The 20831-nt window shown below is 36.9% G+C and overlaps 2 protein-coding genes across 6 annotated transcripts; both read right to left on the reverse strand.

Annotated features, from left to right (window-relative positions):
• Positions 1–1015: 1015 nt before the first annotated feature.
• Positions 1016–2551, reverse strand: LOC122312898 (heavy metal-associated isoprenylated plant protein 21-like). The gene is made up of 3 exons (XM_043127568.1): positions 2351–2551; positions 2125–2200; positions 1016–1563 (listed from the first exon to the last, which is right to left on the reverse strand). Exons 1-3 carry the CDS (start codon positions 2420–2422, stop codon positions 1271–1273), a joined length of 441 nt encoding a protein of 146 aa, XP_042983502.1. The 5' UTR covers positions 2423–2551; the 3' UTR covers positions 1016–1270.
• A 2041-nt stretch (positions 2552–4592) lies between these two features.
• LOC122313038 lies at positions 4593–16004 on the reverse strand. 5 transcript variants are annotated; one of them, XM_043127741.1, is made up of 12 exons: positions 10285–11382; positions 9946–10048; positions 9467–9757; positions 9087–9355; positions 8785–8994; positions 8574–8666; positions 8273–8368; positions 7028–8124; positions 6855–6921; positions 6231–6305; positions 5976–6080; positions 4593–4809 (listed from the first exon to the last, which is right to left on the reverse strand). In XM_043127741.1, exons 2-8 carry the CDS (start codon positions 9995–9997, stop codon positions 7735–7737), a joined length of 1401 nt encoding a protein of 466 aa, XP_042983675.1. In that variant the 5' UTR covers positions 9998–10048; positions 10285–11382; the 3' UTR covers positions 4593–4809; positions 5976–6080; positions 6231–6305; positions 6855–6921; positions 7028–7734. The 5 variants fall into 5 exon arrangements, with proteins under 5 accessions (XP_042983675.1, XP_042983676.1, XP_042983674.1 ...); XM_043127742.1 differs by having other exon boundaries at positions 6231–7289; positions 7479–8124; XM_043127740.1 differs by lacking the exon at positions 10285–11382 and adding an exon at positions 15203–16004 and having other exon boundaries at positions 6231–8124.
• Between the last annotated feature and the right edge of the window lie 4827 nt (positions 16005–20831).

Below are 20831 nucleotides of genomic sequence, written 5' to 3' on the forward strand. Positions count from 1 at the left end.
ATTTTATAATATAAAGAGAAAAAACGTATACACTTTTGGAAGAATCTTCTGCCCTATATATATATATATGATATCTTATCACACCTCCAATTATATATATGTAGAGGGAAATGCCGGGATCCTGCTGGAGGTTCCCGCTCCCTTTATTTATTTATTTATTTTTAGTTTTTTTTTTAATAATTAAGAAAATGTTATTTAATAATATTATAATTTTTCTTTATTTTAAAAAATATTTAAAAGTGTAAAAAAATATGATATAAAAAAAATACAAAAAAAAAAAAAAATTGTCTAGCGGGAGCTTGGAGCCCCCAGCGGTAGGCATAGCAGTCCCCTGCATATATATATATATATATATATATAAAGTCTTCCTTAATTATATACCCGTAGCATATAATAAATTGATCATATGATGATCACACATATATATTATATTACATTGTAATACTTTTGTGGTACTGAGTGGACCGTTTCAATATGTTCCGCCGCAAGTTATATTTATATTATATGGCATGGCAGTAGTTCCACTAGGACAAGTTCTCCAAAGGGACAGGTACCATGAGATTAACATGATTATAAATGTTTTTTTTTTTTCTTTAATGTTTTATCTCGTTGTCATTGATTAATTATCGCCCAAATAATGCCACTCATTCAAACGTACAGAAAGGAAGGCCCTCTAATCCCTAGTTTACCGGGAAAGAAATATACGATGCGGGACATCCTTTTTTGTTTTTTACATTAATATCATATTAATACATACCGTTTGTCATGACTTTGTTCCTTCATGATCAATCTCCAAGAACGAGATCATCCTTGGTCTGAACGCTGAGGACTCATGGGTTTCTCGACACGTTCGTCGATCGTGAGCCTCTACGTAGACTCCTCGATGGTGGCAATAATATTTGACATTCCCTGCAGCAGCTTGCACCCAAAAGTCTTTTTCAAAAGTGGACTGCTAATTTGTTTTTTTCTGGTTGACAGTAACTATACGTCCATTCAGATCATGACAACACATTAATAAATTTTGTGTACAGAAAAACATGTATTTTATCATTTGGTAAACAGTTCTAGTACTAGTGGTACAACTTCTCAAAGAAAATCCAAAGCTCTAGCAAAACTTCCCATCTCCACAAACTTTAACACCTACCTCAAAACAACAAGTAAATGGTTTTTTTTTTTTTTTTTTTGTTTTTTACGCGTTTCATGTATAGAAACATACAAGATCTACAAGTGTTAAATCCATCCTCGACCCTCGTTCCAATACTAAATCTGCTTACATGATTGAACATGCATGTGCATTTTCATCACTGAAGAGGGTTGTGAATTTCTCGTCCGGTGCATTTGGGCTGGGAAGGGCTTGGAAAACATTTTTCACGTAACCAGACGGTGCCTTCTTGTCGTAGGCCTGAGGCACGTAAGGGTAAGCCACCAAGTTGTATGGCACATATGGCCAAAACTCAGCTCTCTTCCCAGTGCTCTTCACCCTATTCAAGACCTTGTTTGGCTCCACATACCCAGTTACAGTTACCCGGCTTTGCTTCCGGTTTACATCCACTTGTTTCACCCCTGTAAGTGTTTGTCAAGCAAACACAAACGAAGAATATATATAACTGTTAGCACCTCCAATTAATGGAAACAAAAAATTAGTAAGTACTTCAATGGCAATAAGATTAATTTACTGTACTCTATAGCAAAAAGTCTACAGATTTTGGCGGAGACTTTTCATAGTTTATTTACTTTGATAAGGATTTCATGGATATCATCTTGCACAAGACTTGATCAGGGAAAAATCTAAAAGAAAAAATAATTAGACAATCAAGCTTATTAATTACAACTAGTTAGGAGAAGACCTTTCGGTGGAATAGGATCTCTCAACTTTATTTGTAACTAGATAACGACCAAATTACTAGCCACGATCGAACTTTGCATAGCAATATATACAGCTAGCATTTAATATGTTAGTCTACGAGCTTTAATGCTTTCCCACTTTCTTTAACAAAACAATATTCTCTCCATTTTTAACTAAAATAGATAGATAGTATTATATATTGGTCGTTTGAGGTTGGAAACAGCATTTTTAACTCTCCTTTGAGAGAGAGAGAGAGAGAGAGAGAGAGAGATTTGAACCTCTGAGGTTGGAAACAGCATTTTTAACTCTCCTTTCACAGCCATCACAGTCCATTTTCACCTTGATATCGACTGTCTGCGACACAACAATAGTTATGGAGTGAGATCAGTTTCCACACACACACACAGATATATATATATATATATATATATGGAAAAGTTACGGATCGTAAGACCACTTGGCATACCGCGAAACAGAGATATGGAATTGGTTTCTGAAGAATACCTGCATTGCTTTGCGTTTCTTCCTTGGGGTGGAAATAGTGATATAGTCTGAGAGAAAGTCGAGTGCACCCATTTTGTTCTGGTCTTTTCACCAGTGGCAAATTAGCAAACAGTTCTCGTTAATTTGTCTGCGTTTTCGTGAATGGGGTCGAGAGAGAGAGAGAGAGAGATGACAGTTTTGGGAGGACAGGAGTACATGAATTCTGTGTTGATCTTGTATTTATATATAGAGGGAAATAAACCATGGCTGCAAACAGGGAACTTGGAGTGCAAATTGTGCTTACCAATGTAATAAATTAATTGTATAGAAGACAATGACTTGTGTCCCATTCATTCTCCAAAATATCTTCCCTACGACAACTGGACATCTTAATTGGTTTTTTTTGGTTAATAAATAAAACAATATTCTATTATTTAAACGAGAATTTAATATATCATATTTTTATTTTATTTTTATTTCATTATTTAAAATATAAAATTTTTATTATCATTAGATAATCTTTTATTAAATAATTATTTATTATAAATATATTACATCTTATATAATAAGATAAAAATAATATAAGAGTAATGAATGGTATTATTATTTAAAATGTAAAAAATTAACGTAGAGGTTACTATTGACACGTGTCATTGTATTCAAATTTTAAAATTTTTCTCGTTCAAAATGTTGGACTGAAAAAACATATCTTATGCAAGGGAGCTGGTTTGTACCGCATGTTTGACAGGTTGTCGAATTGGGAGCCGATGTCGTTGTTTACTTTCGCCGAAAGAAAGGCCGAGTTACTTTTGCGTCTCCTTTGGTTTTTCTCCCCAAGGGCTTGACAGACTATTCCCCACAGCCGTAGACTGTAGTGCCCGCCCACTGTTTCTCTTGATTTAAAAACCCATATTAACCTTAACTAATCACAATAATTATCATAATCTAATCAACGTTAATAATATTCAAACTGCAAGCATCCTATAAGCTATTGTCCTAAAAAGTAGAAACTTCAAGGTTATAATAGGAATAAATTTAATTTATTATTTCTTAATTTATGGTGATTATTCTCTGATATACCCTCCTGCTGCATGCATTGATTGGAAAACCGACAGGGAAAGTTGGATATTCATATACAGAGCGTTCAAACATATCATAATTTCTCTAATTCACTACAACAGATAGCACTTTTGCCGGCGCTTTCAAATCGCCGGAAAATCGCCAAAACTCGCCGCTATATCTATATACCAGCGATTATATAATCGCCGCCGAATCGCCGGTACTATTCAGCCATTTCCTCTATAGCGCAGCGAAGCTCAAAAATCGCCGCCTAATATAAGCTTTTTACCGGCGATTATCTAATCGCCGGTATATAATTTCAAAATATTAAACTAGATACCGGCGATTACAAAATCGCTGGTAAATTATTAAGCGGCGATTTATGTATCGCCGGTAAATATAAAAGAAAACGGGAATTTATTAACCGGCGTTTAGGAAATCGCTGGAAAATTATTAACCGGCGTTTCAAAAATCGCTGGTATGTTATTATCCGGCGTTTCATAAATCGCCGGTAAGTTATTAACCAGCGATTTATGATACGCCGGTTTATCAATTTAAAGACGGATAAATATTTACCGGCGTTTAGAAAATCGCCCGTTTATTAATTTCCGGCGATTTTAGAAACGCCGGTAAATATGTTACAGTCTAGAATTTGCATTGCGGCGTTTAGAAAATCGCCGGATTTTAATAAGCGGGCGATTTTCTAAACGCTGGCATTAACCAACACTGCCAGAAAATTACTTTCCAGCGTTTTTCTCATCGCCGTAATTTAATATAGCAGCGATTAGGAAAGCGCCGGAACTATTATTACGTCCATTTCAATGATATTCCAGCGATTTTAAAATCGCCGGAATATAATTTTTTTGCATTATAATTTTTTTGCCGTTGTTTTGTAAGTTTTTAGCGGCGATTGAAAAATCGCTGGAAAGTCCTAAGAATTCCAAATTTTAATAACCCAGTATTCCTAGATGGGTTTCATTTAAATGAGACCAATGCATTTAAATGATCATTGGTCTCATTTAAATGAAACCCAGTAAGATTACTGGGTCTCATCTTTCACCCATGCATTAATCACCCAAACCAAATATTTGGGTGATTCATGTATAAAATGTACCTGATTGACATGAGTAGCTAATTAATTATCCATACATCAACAACTCACATAATATATCAATATTCAAGTAAATATATGATTAGACCAAAGTCATATATATTTTTACACTGGGTGGTGCATTATACTGTCATATCAAGTACAAGCTGAGCTACAAAGATGTGAAGAGAAATATAATCACTAATATTTGAAACATGTTCAATCCTCTACTACATCCAAAATCAAAGAACTACCAAGTTGTGCTTGTTGGTGCCTTCAGTGCACGCCAATGAACAGCACAATGTTTTAAAGCTTTGAAGAATGTTCCCATCTGTTTAAAATCACCAAAACAGATACAAACTCATGAGCACCCTATATAACATAAATAGTTCTTTCTTAATCATAAATGTAACATGTACAAATTAATTAAATATCGATAAGTTGGTTTGTGACTGTACAATATATCCACATATCGAAAAATAAACGAGAAACTCCGTCATAAAACCAGATTGGGAACCTCAGGCACCTCAGAACTCTTATTTTCCATTTAGTTCACACCACAACAAAAGCCTCATTCAAAATGTCATTAGGGGCCTTGATACCTAAAATTTATTGTTTGCTCGATTTGAAAAATGAGACTTACACTGCTAGTGTTGCCTATATATAGAATGATGTTTTCCTGAATTAGAATTTTTTATGGTATAGTGCTCAGCTCATATGAATCAATAAATAAATAAATAAATAAATAAATAGTATTCCACTCCCCACCCTTCAAAGTTTGTACAGAAGAGAAAAGTTTGCATGAACCTACAGTTCATGGTAACCTTGGCACAAGCTCACACTTTGAGAAAAAGTGGCAAGTGCACATTACAATAACTTGGGGGCATTTACACAGCCATCTCCACCAAAGAGAGATGCAATTTAGATGATCTCTCCTTCAGCATGTTGTTTAGAATCAGTCTATCAATTCCAACACGCCACTACGTGTACACAAAAGAAGAGTTGAAAGTACTGTGTAGTGCCTTTGTTAAACCGAAGATGGATAGCCAAGCAGTCAAGCATAACTTAATGTTTCATAGAGATTTCTTTTTCTTTTAGAACATTTATTTTCTTACAAAAGTTAATTATCTGAATTTCATCCGTGTGTATTTCCACAATACCCCATGATTACACCATCATATTGAACACAAAAATCATCAAGATAGCCCAACATTTGATCATACCATTATAAAGCAAAAATTTACTGAGCACGTATAAAGGAACAAAATTATACCAGGCCAGCAACAATAAGCCCATTATTGTTGATGTAATGGCATACACCCATTATTGTGGGGAACTATATTTCCCCTAGTATAATATCATATAAACTACAAGCGCAGATGTATGTGACACAATAGAACATCTAAATATGCAAATAAAAATTGGATCAGCACAAAGATGTTGGCCTTAAAATCTGGTCTTCTTCCCCATAAAAAAAATCTAATATCTTCGATTTACCTGGTTTGTGCAAATGGCTTTTCCTTCTTAAGTTCCAATTCCTGCAGCTTAGCTTCAGCTTCCCGCTTTTGAGCCAAGCCCTTCCCCAACTTCCAACTTCTTCTCCTGGTTAAAATGCACAGGAAATGAAAGTTGACCTCTTCAACTTTAATCTACCAAGAGACAGCATTTACTTTTCAAAGAAAGAAGCTTCAAACTCAAGCTACAATATTAAAACTAAAAAGATTCCCGAGCCCATAACTATGATGAACTTACCATATTAAATGGAAAACCTTTTCATCCTCTACAACCTCATGGTTTAACGCCTTCCATAATAGAATTGATCTGTGTCTGCCAACACTTAATAATAGTCATTTGTAAATAACCACCGAGTCTCTTTGACAACTAGCAGAATTACTGTAACATTTTCACCAAAGCCTCATAAGAGATTAAAAGAACAAGAAAAGGAAAATTTTTCATAGTCACGAACATCATCAGACTGCAATTTGTACAACCTGAATCTATCCCTTCCACAATTAAGTTCTTGCAAGATTTGGGAAATGTAAAAGGGGAAAAAACAAAGAAAAAATAAACGCCCAGGTATATGCACATGCACTCTTTATCCTAATATATCTGTTACAAACACCAATTTCCTTCATTCATGAGAATTGTAATTCTTGTAATAAAATGGAAATTTCTTTTATGCTGAAACATGAAAAATACTGAACGGCCACAGTGGCATTTGTCAGCATAATTGAGTAACATGGGCTCAAGGGTAAAAGTTGACCAGTCCACCAACCAAAGAAAACAGGTTTGAGGTATAAAATACTCACAAGAATTTTATAAACTCACTATACCGCTCCTCACACATGACAGGTTTATGATAATATTCCAAAGTACCTTGGGCTTCTCTTCTACTTTTACTTTCTGCCTTGACTTCAAAAAGTCTTCCTTCGATATACGTTCTCTTCTCCAACATCAAACGGCAGAAAATTTTTAACACCCCATAATAACAAACTCATACACATATGGAACAAGAAAATTCAAGAAGCCAAAATGTAAATTCCTTTTACCAGCTGAATCATCATTGTTTTCCGCTTCAAGATTAACTGGTTTGTGACAAACTGGATCTTCATCCACGACTAAAACACCTTTTACATCTGGTTTACTTTGGACCACATTCTTCGTCCTTTTGTTCTTTTCCTAATTTCCTTCCTTCCTCATCATTGCTCTCATATCTCTTCAGATATTCTATAACTGACTTGGACCCCCAAGTTGAAGCCGCCACCATCATTCAACTTCAGAAGCCTTGAACGTGGAGGAAAGACAATATTACTGCATTTGTACAATAAACCAACTAAAAAAAAAGGATTAACATAGCCATTAGGAATATACCAACATAGAAGCAACAAATAAACGTAAAATTATATTAGTGTGCATGCAAAGAGGAAACTGAAAATCCTTAAAACTAGTGTTGTGGCCAACTCGGCCAAGTTTATTTGAAGATTATATGTGAGTACTTACCTGTTGGTTTTGAAGTCAGAGGAATTGCCATTGAAACGACGAACTGGAACCATCGATTTAATATCAAATGCTCAAAAACTTCTAACGATCCAGTCGTCGGGCCTAAACTTCCCCAATATCCCATGTGTTGGCATATACCCCTTACTATATATATATATAGTAATATGTATATATATATATATATAGATTACTGCCCAGCTGTCTTTTTGACTAACAAAAAAGCACCCAAAATGCCAAAAAACACTCGACCCCCCCCTTATGGGTCGGGGGAATCATTACACTGAGTCTGGCGATATGACTCAGTGAATGTGGGATGATCCTTAAAGAACGCTTGCAGCAGCCTATCAGTTTGAATCGCATGCTCCCTAAGAGCCCGCACCTCTGATCTCATTTCATCCAGCTGACTCTTATAGTCTTCGGCATCTTTCTTATGTTGTTCAGCATCTTTCTTGTATCTTTCAATCTCTGACTGGTAGCATTGCATTTTAACTTGGTCACGTTGTCTACTTGACTCGGGGATGACCATCTCCCCAAGTCCTCGTGCATATCCAGGTCGATGTCCGAGGACCTCCCTAAAGACCGTCGCTGCTGCCTCACCACTTCGTTCCTCTGGTTCTAGGCCATCCAATCTACCTTGCATCTCCTTCTGCACAAATGCAAAACAACGATTATTAACAATTGTTAACAACCTTATGCTCTTATTTATTATTATCAGAAATAATAATAGATCAAGTAGCCAAGACTATAAGTACTAGTACTACTGTACATTTGCAAAGGACTAGTGTACTACTCACGTAATGTTCTTCAGTAGCATCTGTCACGAACTTATTCTTTTTCTTCGACCAGCGTGTCTCTTTATAGAAGTCCACCAAATTTCCATTCTCAGCGCGCTACATGTGTGACATATGGGGAATAGGTAAATATGTTTGCAGTTCAAAAAATTAATTTATTGTGGTTGCAATTTGCAAATTAATCTCAATGAGGTTGAAATGAGACCACGCCTCAATCAATAAGGAAAAACATATTGGATGCAAAACAGGTTGTATATAATTTCAACGGATTAGGATTAATTTATATAGGGCGGCATCCTCATACCTTTTGCTCAAGTATTCGGACGAATGATTTACGTCCTGATGTGTGATTAATTGCTTGCTTCTTTCGGTTCTCCCGGTTCTGAGAAGACATTTTCTGCGATGCACGCACACCCAATGTCAGTTAAAATGTACAACTGGATTTGCCTCAACTATATTGCTCCACTATTTAATGGAAGGATTTATTGTAATTAATAGTTGAAGAGCATATATACCTTAAAGGCCTCACTGCCCCACCTGCCACACAACTTCACCCATACAAGTGGGTCCACCATGCTTGTGCCATTAGCTAAAGCTTCTTCATGGCTTCCAAAGGATTGGTAAATCTTGTGCAAGTCATGATGGAAGGAGTTGAAGCGCTTACGAAGTGCCTTTGTCACCGTCAACCGGTGGTTTTCCCTTTCCCAGTCTAACACAAAGTCAGCCTACAATAATCGGCTGATTAGTATATGTGCTACGGTTATACTATATAACCCACTTCCATTTATACATTTCACTACTAACACATAAAACTTACCCGAACACGGTCAATTAGCTCCTCTTTCATCGCTTGTGGGACATCAGTCCATCGCGCATAACTCATGTCACAATATTGTTTCACAATCCATGATACTCGTGTTGTGAACATAGGGGCATGATCACAACAAGGGGCAGTCTCACCATCGTTTATCTTTAAAATCACTTTCCCGTTCTTTCTCACCTTCTCAAACTCAATGCATCGAGCGGGCCCACGTTTTCGTAACCTCTGTTGCTGCGTTAGTACGGGCTCCGTGGGGGCGTCTGCAACTGTATTGCAAAATTCAGATGATTAGTGTACGTAATTATAAATTACCTAAACTCTTACAAATGGGTTTAAATATGTCAATGCATTGAACATTTAATAGACAAAACAATCACCAATTTGGGGTGAGTCTTCCAATCTTGCATGTTCTCTAGTAGGTGATTGTTCCCGCACCGGTGAGGGTTCTCGAATAGGCGCTGGTGTGGGAATTGGGTTGGTGGATGGTGGGGGGCTTGGGGGCTGTGTGGAATCATCCGAGGACTCTTGATTACACTCCTCAGGGCTATAAACTGAGGAGATTTTTGCTCCCCGTGGTCGGTTGTGGCGAGCCGAGTACGGTACGTGGCGCCTTGCACGAATACCCCGGATTCTCCCTCCGCCTCTAGAACTAGGTCCCGCGCGATCACCTGCATGTGTACGAGTTATGAGGATTGTAATAAAAATCAATCTCATTCCACAAAATAATCTGAAGCCTTAGACATGGTTCATCTAATGTGACATATCCTACATTTTTGGATACTTTCAGCAAGAAAAACCCTTACATTATGAGCATATTATAGACAAATGACTAACTTATCGATCATTAAGTATATACCTTGATAATTAATACTGCTCCTCATGCCTCCAGCTTCAAGATGGGATTGCATGATAAATTGTAAAGCCAAGAAGATGGCAACACAGTTTTGTTTTCTTGTAACCTGACAAAGAATAATATGATACACATTATAAGTCAAACAAGTTTATTAGGTATTAAGTACGAGCAATACACTATAATGCAATCTTCAACATATTAGTTCAGTCCTAGAATTCAAACATCCGATACTTGATGGTTTTAAGCAAGTGAAGCAGAAATTGGTATGAGGCACCCAAAATAATTTTGTGTTGTCTGTGTACATTTACGTAAAATTTGGAATAGGTAAATGAATGTACCAACCTCAACTCATGTGATGTTTCTAGCTTTTGCTTATTTCTCTGACATAGACTCTTCGTCTGTTGATAGGTCATCCTCATCTGAATATTCCCCCTCACTATCCGCATCTCCAGAACCAGAAGTAAGCATGTCATCATTAATAAACCCGGATGAAGAGTTGCATTGACCATCACTAGCCATGACTTCTCGTGCATCAATATGGCTAGGTGGTATATCAAGCCTATCAAGTGGAGTTGACACTGGATTTTCATTATCACTCTGCACTGGTTCATAATAATTTGATGACTCATTTTCCTGATCGGCCTCATTAATACTTGAATCGCCATCATTAATATCTTCTATAGTAGTCGACACTGATGGAATGTTGTATACATTCCTATTTGTATAGTTCTGCACAACACCCCAATTCCCTTTCGCCCTTAAATCTCTTATGTAGAAACATTGATCTGCCTGACTCGCCAACACGAACGGTTCATCCTTATACCAAGTCCTGTTCATGTTGACACTAATCATATGGTCATCCACCCGCACCCCTCGTTTTTTATCACCAACGTCAAACCAATCACACTGAAATAGGTACACCCGACGCCACTCCATATAGCGTAACTCTATGATATTATTAATAACACCATAAAAGTCGGCATTATTTGTATCCTCGTCCCCAGTCACCAACACCCCAGAATTTTGCGTACGACGGCGAAGTTCACGCTGCTTCGTATGAAACCTTTTCCCATTTATTATGCTTGCAGCATATGATGCAACCCAACGATCAGGCCCGCAAGCTAACGCATAAAGATCCTCGGACACATCATGTGGATTCTTGATACGATGTTCCTGGATCTATACCAAAATTGTTGAAAATCCACAATGTGATTAATTGTCATCGTTAAAAAACATATCGAGGAAACATGTTTGTTTTCAGTACGTAGATAAGGTTGGAAAATAACTTACACGATGCTTGAACCAAGTTGGAAAGTTAGTTTGATGCGTGCGATCGATTGAATTTGGGTGTTGCACCTTACATTTCTCGTAGTGTTCCCTACAGATAGAGCACAACATCGCAAAGCAAAATATTTGATGTTATGGGCATTGCATGTATAAAATTTTGTATATGGAGAAATGGAAGTAGATGATCAAGGAAATTAGTTGATTCTTACTGTATATAGGGTCCAATCTCCGGGCAATTGTTGAGCACATACCAGATGGCTGCCTTAAAGAGTTTGTCTTCTAATTGCACATTAGAAGCTATACCCAAGGGACGGACCTTCTGGTTGAAAATTTTGAATCCATCTATAGTTGCCTCTTCGTCAGCATCAATGTTTCGGTCCGCTCGATTGAACCTCGTCTCAACATCTTGGAGGTACATGGAGCAAAATGTCAGGCATTCAGTGTGAATGTAGGCCTCGGCTATTGAACCTTCTGGTCGGGCTTTATTCTTAACATACCGCTTGAATTTGCCGAGATATCTCTCAAATGGGTACATCCACCTATATTGTACTGGACCCCCAAGTATGGCCTCACGGGGCAAATGAACAGCTAGGTGGACCATGACATCAAAAAATGATGGAGGGAATATCATCTCCAGTTTGCATAGAATGGTTACGATATCAGTTTGGAGCTGTGATAGGCGATTGACATCCAGTGTTCGAGCGCACAACTCTTTGAAGAAAGTGCTAAGTTCAGTCAAAGCCAAGGCAATGTCACTTCGTAAAAACCCCCCAGCAGCAATTGGGAGTAGTCTATGAAGGAAAACGTGACAGTCGTGGCTTTTCATCCCGCTGATTTTGCCATCACGTAGAGAAACACAGTTCGAGATATTAGAAGAGAACCCATCTGGGAATTTGATATCGGAGAGCCACTCACAAAATTTATTCTTTTCATCTCCGTATAATGTGTACAGTGCATGTGGCATTGTGATGGAATCACCTTCACGCCTCAAATGTAATTCTTTTCTATAGGCCAAAATCTCAAGGTCACGCCTTGAGTTGATATTATCCTTAGTTTTTCCTGGAGTGTTCATTAAAGTGAATAAGATGTTTTCGGCAATATTCTTCTCAATATGCATAACATCTAAATTATGCCGAAGTCGAAGTGTTGACCAATAAGGTAACGTGAAGAATATGCTAGACTTTGTCCAGTTAAGCTCTTCAGCAGTACGTTTTCTCTTCCTACGAGATTTGCCAAATTGAACATCGCCAATCATCTGCAATTGACCTAGAATATCGTATCCTCCAATAACCCTTGGTGGCATGCGATGATCTTCCTTGCCATTAAACAACCATTTCCTCCTTCTCCACATGTGATCTGGCGGTAAGAAACGGCGGTGTCCCATATAACAATGTTTTCGGCCGTATTTCAACCAATTGGAGTCTGTGTCAGCATTACAAGATGGACAAGCTAATTTTCCCTTTGTTGACCAGCCAGAGAGATTCCCGTAGGCAGGGAAGTCATTTATTGTCCACAACAATGCAGCATGCAACATAAACGTCTCTTTAGTTGCTGCATCATATGTAGGGACCCCATTTTCCCAAAGTTCAAGCAGTTCATCGATCAACGGCTGCAAGTACACATCGATCTCATTCCCTGGCGACTTTGGACCAGGAATAATCAAAGATGTCATAAAGAATTGATCTTTCATGCATGACCACGGCGGCAAGTTATATGGGATAAGGATCACTGGCCAAATGCTATGAGGTTTAGCCAAGTTGTTGAAGGGAGTGAAGCCGTCACAGGCCAAACCAAGCCTCACATTGCGTGGATCCGCAGCGAACCAACTATGATGTTCATCAAATTTTTGCCAACACTCAGAGTCAGCCGGATGTCTCAGGCTGATATCATCTATCGGCCGTTGATCTTTATGCCATCTCATATCACCTGCTATCTTCGCAGACATAAAGAGACGCTGCAATCTCGGTTTCAACGGAAAATGGCGCAACACTTTTTGAGGTATAACTCGTGAGCCGTGTGTATTTGGCATCCACCTCGAAGCCTTACATACAGGGCATTCATTAAGAGATGCATTTTCCTTCCAGAATAAGATGCAATCGTTGGGACATGCATGGATTTTGTGATAATTGAAACCCAACCCGCGCTCCAAAGACTTTGACTCCTCATATGATTGTGGCAAGAGTGCATCAGGGAAGGCAAACCGCAGCAGATCAAGTAGCATGTTAAATGACTTAATTGACCATCCACCGATTGATTTGATGTGTAATAACTTGACAATGAATGACAATTTTGTAAATTTTGTACACCCCTCGAAAAGAGGTCGTCGGGCATCATCCAGTAGCTTGTCAAAAGTAGTTGCTGGCTCATCTCCAGGTATTGGTGGCCTATTTGGCGAAGAAGAGTTGTGTTGGGACACATTAATAAAGGTCCCTGCTCGGATGTCATCCAACATATGCTGCATGTCATCTATGTAATCATCTTCTGGTATAACCTCATCACTAGTATCATCATCACTGACGTACAAGGTTGTCTCATCCTCCCCATGAAATACCCACTGCGTGTAATTTGGATTGATCCCTTTGATAAACAAATGGGTTTCCACCTCATATATAGGCAGCCACAGATTGTTAAGGCATGTACGGCATGGACACCGAATTCGATCCCGTCCACTTGCATGATTTCGTGCTTGTGTGAGGAAATTTTTAACACCCTCGGCATATACAGGTGATAAGAGTCTATCGGGCTCGTTCATCCAACTTCTGTCCATCTAAAGAAAAATATGGTGGGAAAGAGATTTAGATAAACAAAACTCCGTCAACATAGATAGTTGATGAAGGCTGAAAAATGTGCACATTCATTCTCATAAAGGCATGGCATAAAAACTCATGATTTTTGCCCATGTATAGGACTAGCAAGTGTATGTGAATTGAGTTTGGGTTATACGAGAAAGGTGGGCATGTTACAAAAGTTATATCCATGAATCCACTAAGAGGTGCATGGATTGAGTGATGGTGCGCAATCACTGTTGGTTTCATCGAATATAGTCATGGCTAAGACGTTGATAAATATTTAACTTCCCAAAGATTTATTACCAGGGCATACTACAGATCTGTGTCTTCATTTATAGTCATGTATGGTTCAAGGATAATTGACTGTCTAAACAGAAATGAACCTTCTGGTATAATCGGGGAATTGGACAGCTAAATTTGAAATGTCTCCTTAATTTATGATCTTGATTGCTATCACAGGTCAAGAATGGTATTGGATAAGGTCATGTGCAAATGTGTGAATAACGCTGATGCTACGTAGTCTGTAGTTGTATATATAGGGGTTTTTATTAAAGTGGCAAGGTGAAAAACTCATATATAGTATATTCATGGCTGGTCAACCCTTAAGCTATGGCCAACACTACCGTGTCTAGACAAAATGAGTAGCTAATATCTATAAAGATAACGCATTAACAAATGACAATATAGATCAGGCCACGAAGTAAGATTACAAAGCACATGTCAATACTAAGAAAAGATATCTGGGAACGTGATAGTATTAACTATCTGAAACAACTACATGTCCACCACCCTCACTAGGAATATACCAATATAGGCATAGTATAACTAAGTATACATATCTTCCAGGGTATAGTCATACATACCCTGGAACTTTAATAGAAAAGTCATAAGTAATGAGTAGAATTGCAAACAGGTTGTATGTGAGAAGTATACACAGATAGAAGAAAGAAGCATGGTTCTATTTATTTCACAAAGCCATAAAACATCCATATAACTTGCTGACATGTTCGTGGTAACGAAAGTAAAACGAGCCATTAAATATGATGTTCTTTTTCCAGCTAATTAAATAAACATGTCAGCAAGTGGAAAAATAATCTCATCCATAGATCAAGTTTCGATCACAATCCCCATTTTAGATAAATTATAGCCCCAATCAGGTACTAATTGGGATCAGAATACAGTACCTGCACAGACCCAAGTCAATTTGCACACGCCTTCTCTAATGCTCAGCTGCTTAACCAAGTACAAGCAATTTGCTGGCCTCTACTGGTAAAAGTTACATGCTGCAGATGATCTGGGTAGCTGAAAAAATACATTTTTTCAGGTTGTATATATAGAATGGACTTCTATATATTAAAAAAAGGAATAAAAGGAACAAGGGTTGCATGGTAATGCTTGCATGAACCACCATAAATAATCAAGTCTTGTAGGAAAATTAACATGACCCAAGTCACGGATTATGCTGGCCGTTATATTTATTTTGAATCGATTAACATAATAAGTTCATATACAGCCCAAATGAAGATGGATCAACTGAAAAAGTATCAAAAATCCCCAATGGCAACTCGAACGGCCAGCACAGACTGTGATGGAATTCAACAAATAATAAAAACTTCAACATATTGCTTTCGGTAAAGAAATATAGATTTCTGTAAATCTGTACAAAAAGCTCTATTTCTTCCCCTTTTTGATGCTAGTCAGAGAAATTTTTCCATATTTCTGGGGTAAAAATCACTGGTTTTCTATTGGAGAAAATTTGATCAATGTTTTATTGAATTTGACTGCATCAATCGGGAATACAAAATTTAATTTGTATAAGACTTCGGCAATGGTTGGAGAGAAGCATCATATGGTGTTCAAACTCCAGGAAAAAGCAAGTAAATAAATTTCATATTAAATTAAAAATAAAAACATTAGTAAAGTAAACAGGTCGAAATGGAATTGGATTATATTAACAAAAGAAAAAAAGAAAAAGATGATGGTGGTCTCCTGAATAATGTACTCAATTTCTCTGTTTCTACTTTGATGGATTGAAGTATTAGAGTTTATGTTGGACCACATGACACGTTGGCTGTTTGTACCAAGGAAAAGCATGTTTGTAAATGAAAGTTCACAAAGAGGAAAATGAAGTAGAAACATAACACAGTTAGCCTCTGAGGTCACAGAATTTTTCAAGATCATACACAGCACTCTGCATTTGGTAGAAACAAAATATAGTTCCGTGACCCTATATGAATTTTGTTTTCCAATAGACATGAGTTTGTTTGGTAAAACAAGTATGGTAACTATGCATGGCGTATGCATAGTGAAACTCACCAACCTCTTTCATCATAAGTGCAGACAAAATAAAACATCATGTGTGCTTCAATCTTACTTTCTTTGGCTTAGAGTGGGAAGAAAAGGAGGGGGTGGAGATGAGCCTATCTCCTGAATTCTGACTCGTGAATTTAGTGGGAAATTCATATGATTTTAAATGTTATCCATATAGACTTATGAAAAATGCTTTACTTAATCTGATCAAAATAGTTCTAACACAATGTTTCCAGCTGCTCGTAATGTAAAATATGATCCTGACATGATCCTCATGGGTTTGGACAATTTGGGGTAATTAAGCACGAGTTTAGGCTGAAGGCAGAGGAAAGGAAAATGAGGGGAAATAAAAAAAAATAAAAAAAAAATAAATTAAAAAAAGAAAACCCTGTCACAGGCCTTACGAAATAATATAAATGAGACAAAGCTGTTTAATAGCAAATAGCAGCGAATATAGTAGAAATCGTTGAAACTAATTTGTATTCCCTGGCACGATAGTGGCCTTATTTGCAATCTTTGACAAACTGAAAGAAACACATGATTGCAATGATGCAGCTTATACAAAAGTCATAGTTCATAGGTTTGTGAAACATAAGAAAAGATGGATAAAGTTACAGTAGTTAATGATGTAGTTAGTGCTGGTAAATGTCTATCTAAAGTATACATAGTGGTAGGAAGGGTGAGGTAGGAATCCATCTTACCTTAGTCTGATAATAAAAATCAAATCAGATTTGCCAATAAGAATACAGATTTGGATTAGCCAAGTAGTTTATTGAAAATGAAAAGAAGATATTCACTGGCTTTTGGGTACAATTGAATCAAGTGGCAGGGAACAAAATCTCAGAATTATAAGTCCAGTTAAGAGCAACATTAATGACATCTTTTAATGATATTTTTGTGTGGTATAATATACAGGTACAAGTCGACAGGAATAAGTTAAGATGTAAGCCTCCAACTAGAAGCAGACAGAATTTTAGGGAATTGGAGAAAAAGGAAAACGGAACAGAAAAAGAACAATAGAATGACAAGAAAAGAAAGACTACATCTAAATCTGTCTAACTCAATTGACCATTCGTTCCACTCATGACTAAACCTGACCCAACCCCAGTTGGAGAGAGAGAGAGGGCATTTGCATCAATAGGGTGTTGGCTCAAATGGCATTAGAAAGACATCATCATTTTAGTGGAAGACTGCATTTCATTGGGCTCATTTTCTCTCTTTTGATTCAGCCCACCAATATCAGAAGAGTTTCGTACTCAGGTGACCACAAGTTGAGTATCCAAGACTATAGCTAGCTAGTCCTCTCCATGTTTATGAATAAATCTACCAAGCCTTGACCAAATTTCAAGTATATATATATATGCTTGAAAACTTAGCAGTAATTAGCTGATTGAATGAGTAAATAAAACCAGATTGACAGTAGTAGAACTGCAGGCGATTTTCATGAGCAACCCTCTATAGTGCAAGCTTATCCTATGCCTTTACAGCATAGGTTACAAATGCTTCAACAAATTTTGACACGCAACATTTACATTTTGTAACGTAATGGCAACACGTAAAGTTCTAAGTAAAACACGACTCATTAAGAAAAGTAATAAGGACAGACTCGGTCAATTGCCACTTTAGATTTTCCTATTAAAATCATGGCTAGCATGATTTTTTGTCATTGTAGACAGATAATCAAACCCACAACTTGTGGCATTGATCACAAGTACAAAGAAGAAGCCACCACTAAAAAATGGCTCAAATTTGAAACATGTTGCATGCTTATGAGTTAAAGTTGATGAATGAAGTCTGAATTCGAGTGTAAGCTAGCAAAGGAGAAAGGACTTGACACATAAACCCACAACTTGAGACAGATTTTCTAAACATAAAAATCAGGAATCAGCTCTCAAAAAGAAATCACTAGACAAACCACAAAGGAAATCACCAAACAACCACGAAGGAAAATGAAGATTTAGAAGGGAAGGAAAATAACCCACGGAAGATGCTTGTAGGGTGCACTGTATACTCCTATTTACAAAAAGAGAATGCAAATTAAATATCGCAAAAAAATTGGAAAATATATTTATCTGCAAACATCACTAACACATTAGTAAAAGCCATCCAAACAATTAAATTGAAGTCTAGTGACACAACCGGCGAAATTATATAGTTACCTGACACAGGGGCCAGACCCTAGAACCTGAGTTTAAACAAATTAAAAAATAAAAGTAGATTGGTTTAAACAAAATAGATTGGTTTTAACAATAATAACTAGATGATTTCCCTAAAATTCTAATAATTTCCAGCTTGAAAATACTTCCTAGCTATTTCAGTATTTTGGTTTTGACACAAGGTGTACATAATATATATAGATTGGTTTTTACAGCTTCCTAAAGCAAAACATCATGGCAACACGTAACATTGGCCAAATAAAATACGACTCATTAAGAAAAGAAATAGGACAGACTCTTTCGAACAGCAGGTTAATTTTCCCTATTAAAATCATGGCTAGCATTGACATATGTCATTCTAGACAGATATAGAAACCCTAACAGAAGTGGCAGTGATCACAAGTACAAAGAAGAAGCCACAACTCAAAAATGGCTAACCTTTCATCTAAAGCGACGAGAAACGACTGGCCTTCTTCCTCGGCAGCCGGCGTGTGCAGACGACGGACTGAAACACCGGTGGAATTTTGGAGCGAAGCTCAAACAGGAGAAGCTTTAGAATGGGAAGGAGAACACCGGTGTGGGTCAACGAGGAAGGGAAAATGGGCACCAATGAGGCGGGGTTTCAGTCGGGGGAGGTTGCCGGGGGAGATTTTTGGTCACTGATTCATCCACTTCGATCTTCCGAAGATGGTCGTGCGATGGTGAGGGCGGGGGAAATAATTTGGGGGGAAACAGTTTTGGCGCCCTGGGTCCTATCCTGACCTTAAATTAATTTATGGGATGTTGCGGCGTATAAGGTCGTTGTAATATAGTTTGTAGTCGCCGCTAAAAATATTTAATTACGTGGCGCCAGATTATTTGTAGAATACCCCGGCGCGTTTCTAATCGCAGGCAAACATATAGATATAGCAGCGTTTCCTATTGCGGCGATTATAAAATCGCCGGTAAAACTACGATTTCTTGTAGTGATTATTAATGTTCTGGAGCCCATCTGTCTTCAATCATTTTCTACCATGAAAACACTATAGATCCAGACAGATCATCAGTAATTAACATAAATATCATCATTTTAAAATAGAAAAATTAGGTTATAAAAAGAGTTATACATGTATGATTTTTCTTACAGTATATATATATATTAATATTATGAATACAACTTGCATCCTGGTGGTACTTCCACTTAACTAAAGCTACAAAGTTGAATTGGATGCAGGCCAGGTCATGTTATCGATGATCATCTAGAAAATTCTCCCATGATAATTATGCATGCAAAAATGGTCCCCTCGAAATCGAATGGTGATAGGCCATGGAATTAAATAGATTTTTGTACGTATCTGTGCAAGAAGGCTTAAATCATTTAATGGAACTCACATTTATAATTAATAGAATTAATATATAGTCTGTGACAATCATTGCCCGGGGTAGCTGCCAAACCTCCCGCGTTAAAGATTTTAGAGCAAGCAAGCTGTACGTACATGAGGCTACAATTATATATATCATTTGAAAAATAAAACAACAAAACTTAGGGAATATTGATTAATTTCTACCATATTTCGTGGGGGAAGTGTTCTTTTTATTATTATTATTATTTTTTTTTTTTTTGCGAAATAAATGTGGTTTAGGTGATTCTTCTATGCAAGTTGCATCCGCTCCATGGAGATATATTTTCCAATAATGCTCTCCTTTGGCATGAATCGGAGTTAACGAGCCATGGTACTATTGTGCAGGTCTTGTATTCATTTTAAAATAATAAATAAATACACGTAACTTGCATTTATATATATATATATAAATACTTTAATTATAAAAATATTATATAAAAATAAATTTATAAAATGATGTAATTAGACGTAATACATTAGATTATAAAGTTTCTTTTATTATAAAAGATATTTAAATGATTTTATGAAATTACACTAATTTGTAAATTTATTTTATATAATCTCTTTATATTTATAATAATTGATCTTATACATACGTATGTACGAGAAGAAAGGCTGTGCATAAATTATAAAATGAATCCTTGCTAGGTAAGTAGAATATAATGAGGTGGTCCATATATTTAGAATATTGCAACACGGTTTCGCAATTATTGATGTGAATGTGCAGATTAATTGCATCTAAAGCCATATTGCCCGCAGGTTTTTTTTTTTTAATTTTTATTTGGAAGCTTTATTGCATGCAGCTGAATCAGGGTAATAATGAAACACAACATAACATCACTACCCAATTAAACTACATAACGTCAATTAAGGAGCACAAATACCTATGACGGAATCATACGCAAGAGTCGTAGCGCGCGCGCTCTCTCTCTTGGCTTTGAAAGAAAGGGATATTTAAGAATTAT

Source organism: Carya illinoinensis, chromosome 6 (assembly GCF_018687715.1).
Source record: "Carya illinoinensis cultivar Pawnee chromosome 6, C.illinoinensisPawnee_v1, whole genome shotgun sequence".
NCBI classification, from domain to species: Eukaryota; Viridiplantae; Streptophyta; class Magnoliopsida; order Fagales; family Juglandaceae; genus Carya; species Carya illinoinensis.

What these genes read in the sequence shown, in the direction of transcription:
- LOC122312898 (XM_043127568.1), bottom strand. Translation starts at nt 2,422, where the DNA reads ATGGGTGCACTCGACTTTCTCTCAGACTATATCACTATTTCCACCCCA. An exon ending in AGAAACGCAAAGCAATGCAG is followed by an intron (nt 2,201 to 2,350) that starts GTATTCTTCAGA and finishes GTTGTGTCGCAG; the next exon opens with ACAGTCGATATCAAGGTGAA. An exon ending in TGCTGTTTCCAACCTCAGAG is followed by an intron (nt 1,564 to 2,124) that starts GTTCAAATCTCT and finishes AAACACTTACAG; the next exon opens with GGGTGAAACAAGTGGATGTA.
- LOC122313038 (XM_043127738.1), bottom strand. Translation starts at nt 13,981, where the DNA reads ATGAACGAGCCCGATAGACTCTTATCACCTGTATATGCCGAGGGTGTT.